This window comes from Nansenia antarctica (genome assembly GCF_963989245.1).
Source record: "Nansenia antarctica genome assembly, chromosome: 19".
NCBI lineage: Eukaryota > Metazoa > Chordata > Actinopteri > Argentiniformes > Microstomatidae > Nansenia > Nansenia antarctica.
Genome location: NC_137692.1, coordinates 14,658,212 through 14,674,776, shown reverse-complemented (window position 1 = coordinate 14,674,776; position 16,565 = coordinate 14,658,212). Strand labels below are relative to the sequence as shown.

Below are 16,565 nucleotides of genomic sequence, written 5' to 3'. Positions count from 1 at the left end.
GCTTAGCCAAATGCTTGTGTTGATATGGGAGAAAGCTCACCTTGAAGGAAGACTCTGTTCCAGAAGATTCTGCCAACGTGCATACCGCCAAGGAAGACGAGGTTGGACAATATGAGCATGGCCGTGGAGAACGCATAGAGAAGGGCGACGCAACGCCTCCTCATGGGCGCAGAGAAACATCTTTCCTAAGGAGGGGGAAGCAACAGGTAGTCACTTAGTCACTTAGTCGAAAACGAGATGGCTCATCTCAAGGGGTTTTATCCTAATAAAAGAAATGTACAACTTATTATCATGATAAATATCCAACAAACAAAAGTTTAAATTGGTCTTGCAGACTGTCATTCAAGATAAGTGAATAACGTTTCACACTGGCTTCTTTCTAATGTGATAGTATCTGTTTTTTTTTAATGGGCAAGACATAATCTTGTTATAGTGTACAATACAAAATCAATTTCCATGATGAAAAATGCATTATGGCTTAATAATCGAACTTGTGACTGAGTAAATCAGAAGAGACCACTACTGTTGGTGAGTAAATCAGAAGATACCACTACTGTTGGAAGTCATATTGGTAACATTTTCTTGGATTTTTTTTGTGTATAATGCCATGGTATGAGACTTGCATAATTACAACCGTAATTGCAGCCTGGGAAATGGAGTGTGGGGGATAAACTACTGTATTCTTCTCGCTCAATGAAGAGAGATTTATGTGGTATGAGTGCAATGGATAGTGAAAGAGAAAGAGTCAGCCCTCAGCCTCACTGCCCATCCTGTGCAATGGAGGGTTGGCTAATATATCCAGGCTTTACTAAGCACTTTCACCACAGAATATAAAAACCAAATGTGCATATGGGCTGGGCCGATAAGAACTCACACTTTTTTTTTCAGCTTAGCCCTAAATCTAAAACACAGAGGAAAGCATTCAAACATTCCCAGGCTTATGCACACATGCAAACAATCCAACCCACACAAATGACAAGACCACATGTACATTCTTTACCGTGCTTTACCTATGCCTTTCTAGCTTTTCTATAGAGATCAGGATCAAATTTCTCAATTTCCATGAGAGTAGCATTAAGCATTCTTGCTTGTTTGATTAAAATGTCAATGAAACACAAAGGAGTAAGGCAGTTTGACTCATTTTTTCACATGTATATCTGCAAGGATTATTGAGTCATAATTATGACATTTTGGCTAAGACTAACATTTGATCAAATAACAAACAAATGTTGAAATGTTGTTATATTACTTTGTTACTATAAAAAAAAAACATGTACATTTCACAAGGCACTGCAGATAAAATAAAACAAATAAAACGTGTGCTAAATCTTGTGCAATAAATTAAAGAGTCTGAATTGATCCTGCACATTGCACATTCCTAACTAATAAGTGCAGACATTAATGAATTAACTTCTCACTTACAATAGAGGGATGAACGAGGGGTGAAGAGAGGAGAGTCTTCACTCCGTTCTCCACCAGAACCCCGCCCCAGTTCATCAGCGCCCAGTATTGCAGGTAATCATGTCCGCCGTGCCAGAGACAGACAAAGCCAAAGGCCAGACCGGTGGACATCACCTTCCACAGCAGCCCATGGCGAGAGCCTCCCAACGGGACATAGATGTACCTGCAACAGAGAGGTAGACAGACCCAACCATCAGTACATGGTCAACCTGCTTTCTGTTGTCATTTAGCTTATTGCAGCTGGAACCAGATGTCATCAGGCCAAGTTCAGCTCTCTTTTAGAGAGCCAAGCAAAGTAAGTTTCGGTTTGGCACTGTTAGTGTGAAAGCCACGTTAGTTGGGGCCAGAAACAAAACAGCATGTCATGTGGTTATTTGAATGTAAAAAGATGATGAGTGGCCTTTATTTTGACTTTATTTGGGCTCTGCCCTAACCTCCTGCTCTAGCCCTTTCACACATGTCGCTCGGGGTAACGGAGCGAGAAAGAAGCTAATGGTGCGAGGAAGTACATCTGTTAAGTGACGCTGTTCACTTCCGCGTGATGATTGGTCAAAAATGTTAATCCCCTTATGGGACCGGTGCCATCTTCACTTGTCTCTCTCCGACCCATTCAACCACTCAATTAAAGTATCTCAACAGTGGATGCATAAACAAACAATGTCTGATAAATGTCTTTCATTAAAACAAGCCGTTGCTCTTGGGCCTGTGGGGACTCTCTTATTGCGACGAATGATGAACCTCTAAATCAGACAGGGGAGATTTAATCAGCTCTACCATGTCTCTGGGGTGTAAAGGGCTAACGGAGCACTGGTGTCATTATCCCATGCTGTTAACCAAGCCTGCTGCAGCTTCCCTCCTCTTTCCTTTACTCCCGTACTCTCGCTTATCGTCGCCGGTTTTAACAATTTTTCGCCTTTGTGGCGGAGCTGAGCAGTCTACGCTTTTCCATTTCAATGGCTTAGGGAGCGCGCGGCGCCCCTCTATCCTTCCAAATTGAATTCCTCTCTGAAATGAGTCAATGGATGCCCTTCCTTGCCTCTCCGCCGCCAGTCTTGTGGCCAGGGTATAAATCTGTGAATTGGATTTTCATACTCTAGTCATTCTAGTCGTCACACAGACAAAGGATGGTTTTCATTGATGTGTTTGCACTTACACTGCAAGCTGAAACATTACGCCCTACTGCCATCAGCAGTATTTGATAAATCAATGGACGAAAAAAACAAAAAAAGGATCCAATAAGGCAGTGAGAGCTGCTGTGGTTTAGCGAGGGGCTTGTGACGGCTGTGGTCTAATCCATAGGAGGCCTTTGTTGGCAGATTTGGTGCAGAGACACCCGTCTCCAATCGGCATTAGTCAAACAAGATCCAGGAGTAGCGAGGATGACACCGAGAAGAAGTCATTTGAGTTGTTTAAGTGATACAGGGAACGGATGGTTATTGCACAAATCCAACATACCAAAAAAGCTAAAATCACTCATCTACCCCTGAGGCATGGCACTAATCTAATCCGAAACCCTTTTGCGTTGTAAGCTTAGTCTCTCTTAAATGTTTTAAGCCTATTTCTCAAGCCTAGTGAACAAGCGCATTTTGAATTTCCAATGCTGGGCTTTCTAATCCCACCCTGTATGATCACCAGTTTGTTTATATTCTGTAGTTCATGTGGTAAACTATATTAAAAAACACATTCAACTATATTTCTCACCTCATATTATGTTAGAAATATGAGTTCCTGTTCGCAGGAAGGTTGGCTAGTTAGTGTTTGTAGTTCTCAGAAATGTTGAGCCTTTACTAGTTTACATTTCTAACTGGTTACCTTGTGTAAAGCTGGGTCCCTAGAATGAGCTTCCGCTAACCACTAGGATGTTTGGCTCGAGCCCAAGGCTAATCTGACAGTTGATAGCTCCTTATGCCGTGTGCGAACAGAGACAGCACGTAAGTAAGTAAGTAAGTAATGTTTATTTATATAGCACATTTTACAACGACAAACAGCCGCCCAAAGTGCTTAACAGAAAACACTAGTAAAAGAGAAAACAACAGATAAAATACACTAAAAACAAAGTGCAGTACAAAATACAAGTGCAGAAATAAAAGTACAAGTGCAGTGTCGCGAGGCAGGCTCACCTCAGGTCAAAGGCCAGGGAGAAAAGGCTGTGTTTTGGCTCTTTTTTTTAAAAGCCTCGATGCCACATACATAGCAACGCTGCCTATTTCACTCATGCAATGGCCATGCTAGCTATCTTTCAGCATCTTAGTGAAGCTTCATGGCTACACTACTTTGGCGTAGTCGGCGAATGCTTTCTCTCAAGTGAAATTGCTCCCACAACGGCTGTAGTATGTGTGCCAACTCCCTTAATTACCACTGTGTCTCCTGTTTTAGCACACAGAAAAGATGGCTCCAGTTTCTACCAGGTCTGGGAGACATCACAAAAACAAGTCAGTTCCCAGGGGAACCTGCCCGGATGGATGTGGTAGTGCCTAAAAGTTTACCCTCAGTGCCTTGGATTAATTCATGCACGGACTGCCATTCTTGACACCTCGTGACGTTAGAATTATAAGGTTCTATCTCCATTTTTGTCCAAATTTAGTTTTTTACATAATCTGATCCATTAGGTGTTTATTAATGCCTGTGTGGAGTTATTTTTTAAATTTTTAAATTTCTGAGTTAGTAATTCATAAAATACAAAGGTTCCATCTCACAAAACATAATGGAATGTAAAATCGTTGACGCTCAATATCTCTGAACTACCCTAAACGGAGATAGAACCTTATAATTCTAAGCTCACGACCTCTGTGAGTTAGGGCGCTGCTGGAAACTGAAGTTCTCAAACGGATAGTCAGGTACGCAGAGAGGTGGCTGCCCTTCCAATGGTCTAAACTTGACCATGTGCACTGATGGGGTCCCATGTTGTGCAGTAGGTGCCCTTTTTTTCTTTTCACCCCTGCTCTTCAAACAGCCTGAGTCCGCCACTGGTAGGTGGATACAATTACCTGAGGCACACAAGTAAGTCTTCAAGTATGACCTCGTTCACAACGGTCGACATCAAAGTTTGTCTGACACAGGTTTCCACTTGGGAGTGTCTTAAGTCTGTCTTCAGTCGATCCCTGGCCCGAAGGATATTCGCAAAGTGTGTTGAAGCCTCCGTCGGATTCTCATGGCTATCGACGACTATGCTCAGACTCGGAGGTGCAGGCGGCGGATCACAGTGATACAGCGGGTCACATTTGGGTTCTAGATGCCATTAGACCTCTGCAGCTCATCCAGAACGCTGCTGCACGTCTGGTATTCAACCTCCCCAAATACTCTCATGTCACCCCTCTCCTTCGCACCCTGCACTGGCACCCGGTAGCAGCTCGCATCCGATTCAAGACCCTGGTGCTTGCATATCAGGCAGCTAAAGGGACAGCCCCTGCCTACCTAAAGGAAATGGTAACCCCCCAAACTCCAGCCCGCTCACTCCGCTCCTCCACCTCGGCTGGCCGACTGGCCCCACCACCTCTGCACAGCAGTCGTGCTGCCCGATCACGTCTCTTCACAACTCTGGCTCCCCGCTGGTGGAATGAGCTCCCCACGGCTGTCAGAACGGCAGAGTCACTACCCATCTCGTAGACTGAAGACCCACCTCTTCAGGTTACACCTTAACTGCTCCTCCTGAGACATCTTCTGCCCCTCAGCACTACGTCTCTTAAAGACGTCCGCTTTCCCCTCTACTGTGTCCCTAAGAACTTCTATCGCCCCCTTTGTACTGCTTCTCTGTTCCTCTCTGTTCCTCCAGTAAAAAAATAAAAATAAAAAATAAAAAAATAAAGAAGAAGGTGGTAGAAGAAGGTTTCTCCTTCTATCAGGGGCCCCGGGCCTGAGCTAGATTACTCTTCCTGCCACGAATGGTGGACTGATGATTCACATGCTTAGCATTCAAATGTATTGATTGTAAGTCGCTTTGGAATAAGGCGTCTGCTAAATGGCAAAAATGTAAAAATGTAAAATGTGCTAAAAGCTCGCTCATTCCCAGCCAAATGGTGACCTTCGTAGGTGTAACTCTTGTCTTGGTCTCGTTCAGAGCTTCCCTCACCTCAGCCAGACTCACGGCACTGTGTCAGGCTGTCTGTAGGTGTTTCTCTACCAGACGTACCTGAGGCTGGTGGGTTTAATGGCTTCATCGATTGTGGTCGTTCAGTTCGGCCTCCACGGCCTTACAATTGACCACCGATCGTTAACATTCCGACAACAGCGGTTTGTTAACATTTTGCTACATTTGCCGAAAAAAATGACCTTTCAGTGTGTTCAAACTTGTATTTCTCAACGCCACAGCCACTTAGTCATTCTTACTGTTGGAGAACAAACTTTTCAGAGTGGAAAAGGAGAGCAACCCCATACATGCATTTACTCCAAATGGTTCAAGAACTGCTTCCAATTTACTTGGAAGGGGGTATACATTGGATAGGCGTTTCAGGCTAATTATACAGGAATAGTAAGGGGTTAACGGTCAGGTTATAAGATAAAGAAAAGTAAAGAAGTCCTGGGGGGTGTTCCATCAACGCCGCTAAATGAAGATCTGGTCTTATTTCGCACGCACCCAAAGGCTTGGACAACGTTAGTGATGACTCGTCATCACACAGCTACATTGTGTTAATGGGTTAGGATTAGGGCCCCGCCCTTATGTGTTATCATTGCCCAAGTGGCCACTGAACAACGTTATGTATGCTGTACATTGTTCAAAGCTCAAAATGCTTTAAAACGGCATTAGGCTGAAGTCATCATGCTTGAAGGACTGCTGAAGGACAGAAAGTGTTCCTCATAATATGTCGTATTTTAACCTCATAGCAGCAGTAATTAACTGCTCAAAACAAAAGGCTGAACAAAGTAAAGGCTCTGAATATCATATCGGAATTGGAATGTCATACCAAAGAACAGACAGTACACATCCATATAGAATGTGTCCATGGGGTCATCTGTGACAAGTCTGAATAATTACCACAATTTCAGATGGGAGAGAATTGTTCTCACATTATTGCTAGAGCCATGTCTGTCCCTGGGGGCACTTGCTGTGCTATATCATGGTGAATGCTGCACGCTGACAGCCTGCTAGTGCTGCAGAGAAAACACATAATTACCCCAGCCTCCCTGTGGCTCATCAATGCAACCAAAATGATGACCCAGCATTTTAGAAGCATTTCAAGAAAACGGCATCCACCGATAACAAAAGATGCAGAGATGGACATCTTAGTATAGTACATCTCTTATAGTTAGCGTGATCTTCATTCTAAATCAGTAGAGGTAACATCTTTCGATTTATTTTGGTAAACATTTGGAAAACATTACCCTCTTGACTTAGGAATATTAGTTTGCTCACCTGTGAAGCGACACATGATGAAGACATGCTACTGGTTTTTAAGCGCCAATTCCTTACATTAAGCGTTGACTGTACGGTTCCTGATATTTCGGGGACCTGTTCTTGGCTTGTGAGAGCTAGTTTTAGAACTAGTGGCTAAAATCCTGTTACAGAAGGGGTTGCCCTTCCCAGTGATTGATTGATTGATTGATTGATTGTACTTTATTGTCCCCGAGGGGAAATTTGTCTTGGGCATGGTACTTTCATGCTTCAAGTGCAACAGTGACGATACATACAACATACAGTAGACAAAGTAAACAACAGGACAGCAACAAACATTGAGTGACATTGGCAGCAGTTTCCACCTGGACATGGCATCATTTGGTATAAATATATATTGCACATAACCCTTCAAGTGGTGTTTTCGAATATTGCACATGGCCCTTCAAGTTGTGTCTAAGATAAAGTGCAGGTGCTGGTGATCATGTCCTAATCATCGTTTCTGCTTGAGAGAATTGATTAGTTTAATGGAGAATGGGACAAATGATAGTTTTAAGAGCTTATAGTTACATCTTGGCATGCGAAGCCTTCTACCTAGGGGGAGAACTTCGTATTCTGTGGAGAGCGGATGTTGGGGGTCTGCGATTATCTTGTTAGCCTTGTCCAGGACAGCTTTTTCATATAGTTTATTTAGGATCACATAGTCTCTTTCACCTACAATTTTCATAGCTGTTTTGTGAATGCTGACTAGTCTGTTTTTTTGTTGTACAGTTAAGTTGCCAAACCACACAATTATTCCATATCTGATTACACTTTCAACAATGGACTGATAGAAAATTCTCATGATCTGCTTTCTCACCCCATAAAGTCTGAGTCGCCTCAGGTGATAAAGCCTCTGCTGTAGTTTGTTACATAAGCTGTCTATGTGTGTATTCCAGCAGAGATGGTTGTCTAATTGAATACCTAAGTATTAAGTGCCCTACGTGTCCCACTGGCCACCCAATCTCACCCAGTCTCACCCAGTCTCACTCACTCACTCAATGTCACTTATTATTGCACCTGTGTTTGATTGTCACCTATGCCTTTTTATGCCCTCACTCCCCTTCCCTTCCCACTCAGTCTTCAGTGTGTGAGCCGTTTGTTCAATCACCTGTGAAAACAAAGTCTTTGATATTTACGAGTTTGAGCTATGTCGCTGAGGGGGGGGTCTTCATGCAGATAGAAACAAGCTCTGTCATAATGATTGACAAGCCCACTGTTCCTGCTTTTAATACTGTTGTTTAAAGCGATACAGCGGCTCCACATCACTTTTGTTTTGGAATAACACCTGTTTTGAATTCATCTGAAGACCCCTCAGATGGGCTGAGGGCTATTTGCGCCACAACGTTAGGAGCTGATGCCCGTAGTGGCGTATGAGTGGGAACAGACAGTGCAACGGAGCGCCTGGGAAAGAGCCATTTGCATGCCTGAGGAGCGACGAGGCGTCGTGGTGAGTCATCTGAAGACCAACCTTTAACACCTACACACACTCACGGCTGGGAACATATCAGACAATTAAAGCGGATTTAAAACTGCATTTGGACCACTTCAGAACCACTTTGGCTAACAGAACAAGGGCATTATGCATAATTATAATCTCGTATGGGCAGAACTGCATTTCATCAGAGGGGCTTTTGAGTGCTTTACTGGATGGAAAGTAGAAAAACAAGAGACAAAGAAGGAAAATAAAAACTGTGGTTTAATGTAGCTCAGATATGACATGGACCCATTATGCGTAAGGTGGAAAAATAGAGAATTTGAATAATAATGTGGTTAAATGTTTCACTCAGTAGTGTTATGCAATTAATTACATTTCCTTAATGTATTATTGTTAAGATTATTTTGAATAGCCAATGAAACTATAGCCAGTGCTAACCATAAAACAATGGATATGATTGGGGTAAGTTGAACATTTGTGGGAAATAACCTCAAAATAACTTCTTAAGTCAAGAGAGTTCATTTAAGTTGATTTAGCCATGCAATTAACCTTGAACTTACTCTACTTGTCCCTAACCACATCCATAGTTATTTTGGTTAGCAGTGGTTAAAGTTAGTGTAAGTTATGGCACTGTAGTTTGGGTGAACTATCCCTTTAACTCTAGAAAAGTTCTAGGCTTTCCAAGGTCGGCAGATCGGCGGTTCGAACCCCGGCTGGCCACATGTCGAGGTGTCCTTGGACAAGACACTGAACCCCAAATTGCTCCCAATGAGCGGGCCGGTGCCTTGCATGGTAGCTTACTGCCATTGGTGTGTGAATGTGTGTGTGAATGGGTGAATGAGAGGCCGTTGTAAAGTGCTGTGTCTGTGTTCTCTCTGGAAGTAAGGTCTCTACAGAGTTGTGTTACCAGAATATTGGAGGAACTTATTACAAACAAAATGCTTCCACTAAAGACTGGCTGCTGTATGTTGAAGAACATTGACAACAAGAAGGTGATGAGAGGGAGTGGAGCTACACAAACAGTTGAATGTAGTAGCTTTCATTGATCATAAGCTATATTAGTTATGTTATTGGCTGAGGTCTCCCAAATCAGGTATTATTTACAATACCTGTTGCCAATTAAGTACTGGACCCTCATGTTCTATTCTATCTGTAGTTCAAAGTTTAGGCTTATTCTGATGTGATCAGTCTCTGATAGTGGAATTATGGCGGTACCTACAGCGAGGAACACATCCAGCTTTTTGTCCATCATTAAAAGCAGAAAATAATAATCTTATTATTATTATTGAAAGTAGAAAGGAGTGCATACATTATGCATCTATTTCATTTGCACATAATTAAATAGATTAGATTTAGATTTCCAAGCAAAAAGCAAAAACAAGCAAAACAGAAAGAAACATGCCTCACACAAGCAGTGTATCTGCAATGGCATTACGCAATACAACCTCATGATAATTAATGCAGGCAGATACTGCAGTGATCAAACATCTTTTGTTGCTAGAGATCCACATATTGGCAGGCCTATGCACGTGTAGCAACAGTTATTTTCTATATAAAATGTTGAATTTGCCTGAGCTCTTGAATATGCAACAATGAATTAGCTCTCGAGGAGTACAATTAATAATTACAATATCAATTCAAACCATGCAAATGCAGACACATAACAGTGGGCCAAATGAAGCATGTTTCTATGGTGCTGGGTGGAAAGAGCCAGAGCAACTGTTCACAATTTGCTATAAATGGGCTCACCAAAAAGTATCAGGACTGTATACTTAAAGGGAACATTTTTGACGCGTGTGTGTGTGTGTGTGTGTGTGTGTGTGTGTGTGTGTGTGTGTGTGTGTGAGAGAGAGAGAGAGAGAGTAACCAGACTGTTTAATCCTGTTTTTTTCACACTATGAATGAACTAGTTAAAGAAAGAAAACAACATTTTCTGAAAAATAATTCGCCTCTATTGGACTCTCACCTGATCAGCCAGTGATACAACCCCACATCAAAGTGTCTGAAAAACAACAACACATACAGCCATTAGAAGGACGGTTCACACACTTTAATGTGGATGTGGTATAACATACAAACAAGCCAAAACCCACTTTTAAACATCGTTTTCTGAAGATAAGATAGGATAATGAAAGATGAGATGCTGTGCTAATGTCAGGGTTTCCTCATTTACCCACCTCCCATGAAAATCTGAATTTGCAAAAATCTGAAGTCGGCCTGACCTGGTTGTTTTAAATATTCTCCGCTTGTACATTATTTTCCGGACAGCTGAATGGCTGGTTTGTAATTGTTTGGAGATCTTTTTAAATCCCATTCCAGACTCATGTGCATCTACAGCCTTCTGATGGCCTCAGAGAGCTCTTTTGATCTCGCCATGGTGATACCACTCCTCCAAAATAGTCACTAACAATGTTCTAATCATTTGCACCTGATCTGGTGCACATAGATTCTAATGTCAGTCTGATATGATTACCCTTGCATTTTGGCTATTTGTCCAGGGACGTAGGAAGTATATTTTACAAAGGGGTGCTGCCTAAAATGTTGTGACCTAGAGGAAATGTTGCATATCACTTGTTTTTTTAGCAATTGACTTTTTATGGGAGAATAACATAGTGGTGTTAGTGCGAGTGAAAAGCATGAAATGCTACATCTATCAGGTGATTTTACTGTTTTACTGTAAATCCTGCCATTTTCACTTTCTCGTAAAGCCCTTCCTGTTGGCATCAATAGGGTTAACAGCTATCACAAATCCTGCGCTCCATGTCTCCATTAGGCGTTTTAAGGGGATTCCAATTCACTCAGCATTGGACTTTCAATAAAACCCGTCAATAAAAAAGTATCGAATAAAACAAAACACAGAAAAACATTCACCTCAGCAATTTGGTAAAGTGGAAGGGGTATTCCTGCACGGATTAGTGATATAGCTTCCAATTAGTTTACATGTTAAGTTCCTTGTCAGCTGTTTGATTATAATAAGTTTAAATCAAGGGAATAACTTGAACCAGCAAGACGGCATTTATATGGTAAGTTGTTTTCTCATGATGAAATTAATTCACACTTGTCTTCTCTTCATATGTACACGCCAATCAATCCCAAACTATATTATTAAAAATTACTTGATAAAGGCTGCAGAACATCAACAAACAAGACAAACAAATAATTTGGCAGCAAATACATTTGAAATTAAAGGGTTATATATTCAACCGGTTATATATTCCCCCCCCCCCCCCCCCCCCCACACACACACACACAGTTACTATGTAATTTTACTAAATCAATTTTACCTGTGACGCACTGTGTTATATTGTTTATGTACAGGACATTGTTTATGAACTGCAACTCTTGGATGACATCTGCTGTATAAATAGGGGTTATTATCATTAGTATGCCATTTAAAAATGTACTCTGCCTAACTACTCCCTTTCTATTTGGGGCTCCATTAACATGTACAGAAGTGTGCCCTGAAAAGCTAAATGATGTTTGGATCAGACCCTGTGCCAAGAGACTGGAAAGCCAGGACAACTTCAGTGTCGATGCTAGCCGCCAAAACCGTGCGATCAGAGCTGAGCGACCTGCCAAATCCTACATTTCCGCAGCAGTCAGTTTCCTTAAAGGGCTTATTTGTCACAGACCATCCCTCCTCCATCCATATCTGTGAACCATTGAAGCGTTTAATTTGCCTGTGTTTACCTGAATTGGGAATGCCAATAAATCAGGTCTGTTCTGGATCCAACGAGCATACAGAAGGTGTTGAAGAGAGGGAGATGATCAACTCCCAGAGGCAAAGGGAAATATTACATAACAAATCAGATGGAGGCAACGGGGTGTATAGTAGGGTCTGTCTGTCAGAAAAGTGAGGGAAATACTTCTGTTATGAACTCTATGTGCAACATATAACTGTTGTTAAAAAAAATAGCCAAATAATAAATTATTATTGAATACATTGAATGCAACAATGTACAGAGAGATCTTTGATGAAAACCTGCTCCGGAGCGCTCTGGACCTCAGACTGTGGGGAAGGTTCACCTTCCAACAGGACAACGACCCTAAGCACACAGCCAAGATAACAAAGGAGTGGCTTCAGGACAAGTCTGTGAATGTCCTTGAGTGGCCCAGCCAGAGCCCAGACTTGAACATCTCTGGAGAGATCTGAAAATGTCTGTGCACCGACGCTCCCCAACCAACCTGAGGGAGCTTGAGGATCTGCTAAGAAGAATGGGAGAAACAGCCCAAAAATAGGTGTGCCAAGCTTGTAGCATCATACTCAGAAGACTTGAGGCTGTAATTGCTGCCAAAGGTGCTTCAACAAAGTATTGAGCAAAGGGTGTGGATACTTATGTACATGTGGTATTCGAGTGTTTTATTAGTGTTCCTACTACTACGTAAGAATGCTTATTTGAATGTTGGTACACCTCAAACTGAGAATTGGAGAAAATCGCACTGAATCAAAACATGTGTTTGCAACCATCGCGTTGGTAGCTACCTAGCAGCTAAAAAGAAAACATTGCTATGTACTAACACCTAACTGCATGTTTAGCACATCACAACATGCTTATAGAACATCAATATGCTAAAAACACATAATTACTGTCTCGCACTGCTGCTCCCCCAGGTCACCGCTTTACATTACACAGCAGCAGGAGTTGGTTGGGCTTGACGTGCCGAGACAGCTTGTACATGAGACAGCTTGTACATGAGACAGCTTGTACATGGTCTGGCCTCATCTGGTATGAGACTGTAATCCAGGGGTCCCCAAACTACGGACACGGCCCCTCATTTGGACCGGCCCTCTGAACAATGGCAGAAACTTATTTTGAAAATGTTATTTTAAAATCATATCAGTATTTGATAATAAATGTTGGCTTTCAAATAACAATTTCCCGTAGTTATAAACGATTTTGATTAATAACAATATTAGTTAGTTTCACTCGCCCACAGAATGGTACATTCGACGTAACGTTCCGTCGCGAGCTGGAACGAAAATTCAAAGAGACGAAAAATGGCCAATCGGTTGGGAAAGAGAAAAGTTGATTCAGAATGCAGGGGATTTAACCAACAGTGGACAAGTGATTCTTTTTTTTGGTTCAATGCAAAGAAAAGGCTATTTGTCTCATCTGTCAAGAAGCGGTGTCTGTGTTCAAAGAATACAATCTGCGCTGACACTATGAAGCCCGCCACAAAGACAAGTATGCTAGTTTACAAGGCCAAATGAGAGCAGACAAAGTGTTTAAGCTAAAAATGTTACTACCAGCTCAGCAGAATACGTTTGTACACGAAACCCAGTTGAACCAGTCATCTGTTCGTGCCAGTCTTTAGGTAGCTAAACTGAATGCAAGCAGCGGTAGGCCATTCAGTGATTGTGAGTTTGTCAAGAAATGTATGAATGTGGTCGCGGAGGAGGTGTGTCCCGCATTCTGTCCGCAAGTACAATCACCAGACGAATTGAAAAAATGGGGTATAATGTATTGCAGGAGAAAACAAAAGAATTTGACTTTTTTTGCATTAGCACTGGATGAGAGCAATGACGTGCAGGACACAGCACAGCTGCTCATTTTTATTCGCCGAGTTAGCTCAAACTTTGAAGTGTCCGAGAAGCTGGCAGCCCTACAGTCTGAAAGGTACTATGACAGGAGAGGATATATTTGGTAAAGCCAAACGATGGAAGAGTTGGATCTCGACTGGTCTAAGCTGGCGAGCATCACGACGGACGGGGCTCCTAGTATGGTTGGCGCTCCGAGGGGGCTAATAGGACGCATGAACAGAGACATGGAGGAACGAGGCCCCCCCCCCCCCCGCCACTACAAGTCCACTGCCCGATTCACCAGCAAGCACTGTGCTGCAAAGTTCTGAAGTGGGAATCTGTCATGAAGGTGGTGGTGTCATGTAGAAACTTCATCAGAGCAAAGACTCCGCACAGAAGCAATTACCCGCACAGCAGGTATCTTAGGCTAGCTAGCAAAGTGACTCTCACTGAGAGAGAAATATTGTTATTATTTATTTGAGTGTTGTCAATGTGAGGGTGGTGCGCTGTCAAACGATATGTCCATGATCTGTGTCAAGGTGCGCTGTCACCATAAGTTTTCATGGTGCTCCGCTGCGCAGATTAATCAGTAGCACAGGGTTCGAGTCATTTGGGAGCCAATGGGAGCTGAGCTGTGTGTGAACGTTTTGGACCACGTAATAATGAGCAGTCTCTCTCTCTTTCTTACTAGGCTATTATTTATTTTGACTAATGAAAACTTCGTTGTAAGCTAGGCATGAATTGCGACAAAAAAACTCTCCGAAAACAAATGTGCGCTCCCTAGGACCCACCTGGGAACACCACCACTACCCCTGTGGGCACCACTACCCCACGTGTGCCCTTGAGTACTTTAGTACTTGAGTCACTTTAGTTAATTTTAAGTTACTCCGGGGAGCCTGTCCCTGTAATCTCTAATTGTAAATCCCTTCGGATAAAAGCGTCTGCTAAATGGTTAAAATGTATACAGTGAGGGGCCTGGTAAAGGTATTCATTGCCGTGGACGTGACTTGGAGATGTTGACTATCAAAAAAAGCTGTGGTAGTCATGGCAATGCTTCCCGATTTTATTCTGTTTGTGTTTTTGAAACTGTAACTGTAACTATTATAATAAAAAGGCATTTAGGAAATGTCACGTCGTGCCCTTGGATGTCCGTTTGGTATGACTAGTGTTGAATACCATAGGCCGCTTGGTTTACATCCAGAGCTATAACATTTAATATGGTCATGTTTTGCAGCCCCATCTTATCCATCAACCTTATACCCCCACAAGCTTTGGGCCAAGCTGACTGAAAACAAATTAAGGATTGCACCTTGTATGTGTACAATTCACATGAAATTCAAAATATTTTAATGCATGCACAAACTTAGGCTAGGCAATTCTGCCCCCTGCAGTATACGTTTGCTACAACAAGAAACACAGATTTGCTAACAAAGATATAACAGTGGGCATTTTTTTGATGGGTACAATGGATTTATCCAGCCATACCAAGCTTATCTGCTGATGCACAATTCATTCATAATCCACCCCTAGCTCTAACCTTTCCTCTAAACTTAAACTGCAAATTCTAACAACAAAAAGCAAATATACATTTGAATCAGGTTAGATGATAGTCAGTTCAAGCACAACCAACCAGTGACTACTGTAAGTGTGTGTGTGTGTGTGTGTGTGTGTGTGTGTGTGTGTGTGTGTGTGTGTGTGTGTGTGTGTGTGTGTGTGTGTGCATGTGTGTGTGTGTGTGTGCATGTGTGTGTGTGCATGTGTGTGTGTGTGTGTGTGTGCGCGCATGTGTATGTGTGTGTGTGTGTGTGTGTGTATGTGTGTATGTGTGTGTGTGTGTGTGTGTGTATGTGTGTGTGTGTGCATGTGTGTGTGTGTGCATGTGTGTGTGTGTGCCTCACCTCCACATCCCTGTGAAACTGTGCATGATGCTGACACAGCGCGGAAGCTCCGGTGGAGCTAATCCATCCAGCACCGCCAGCAGAGACGGAATACCAAACAGAACCAGATACTTCACATAGAAGAACTGAACAAGAGCCAAGGCAAGCCCACCTGAGGGGAGGGGGGGAGGGGGGAAGAGAGGGAGAGAGAGAGAGATGAATTGCATGCAGGATGGTATCAACATTTGAAGCTCTGCATAATTTGTGGCCCACTAAAAAAGAAAATAATAGTTTTAGTTTTGGTTTGAATTGTGGCTTTATCATGTCAAATTAGAGTCACCCAAATATGAAACATTAGGTTTCTGTCATTATTCAGTACGAGTAAAACAAAAAAATCCTGTCATTTTCCAGTAGTAAAAATCTAGTCCTGTTACAGTACTCCCTCAAATGGTCAGTTTTGGATGGGTGTGATTTAAGAGGTAATAATGTGTCCCTCATGGCAACCTCTTCATGTTATACTCAGGCTGCATTACCTTGGTATACCAGTATAGATTGGTAATAATAATAAAATTAAAATAAAATAAACCAATTATCAAATGAACCAATTATATCACAATTTGTTTAAATTATACATCCCTCCCATTTTAGCCAGCATTAGCAGTGCACACATTGTCATTTCCTGGTAGGTACAGAAAACAGCCAAGACTAGGTGAAACTGGCCATTTCAAATGTGGTAAAACGCAGCAAGACTACTCAGAATACAAAAGGAGAAGAAAATGATGTAACTAACTACCTTGTTTGAACTAGCACAGTGTTGTATTTTGCAAGCTAGCTTACATAACTCATAAAAAATGTAATAGCATCCAACCGCAAACAGAACTGCTGGATAGGTCCATATAA

General features: G+C 42.3%; 1 protein-coding gene across 1 annotated transcript in view; it reads right to left on the bottom strand.

The window, feature by feature from the left end:
• Positions 1-16,565, bottom strand: part of LOC308173779 (protein-cysteine N-palmitoyltransferase HHAT-like) — a 39,020-nt gene that overhangs the window by 14,553 nt on the left and 7,902 nt on the right. Inside the window, exons 8-11 of the mRNA XM_080548832.1 lie at positions 15,687-15,837; positions 10,234-10,269; positions 1,423-1,624; positions 41-185 (exon numbers count right to left, since the gene is read on the bottom strand). Coding sequence (XP_080404958.1) covers positions 41-185; positions 1,423-1,624; positions 10,234-10,269; positions 15,687-15,837 — 534 coding nt within the window. The remainder of the gene's footprint in view (positions 1-40; positions 186-1,422; positions 1,625-10,233; positions 10,270-15,686; positions 15,838-16,565) is intronic.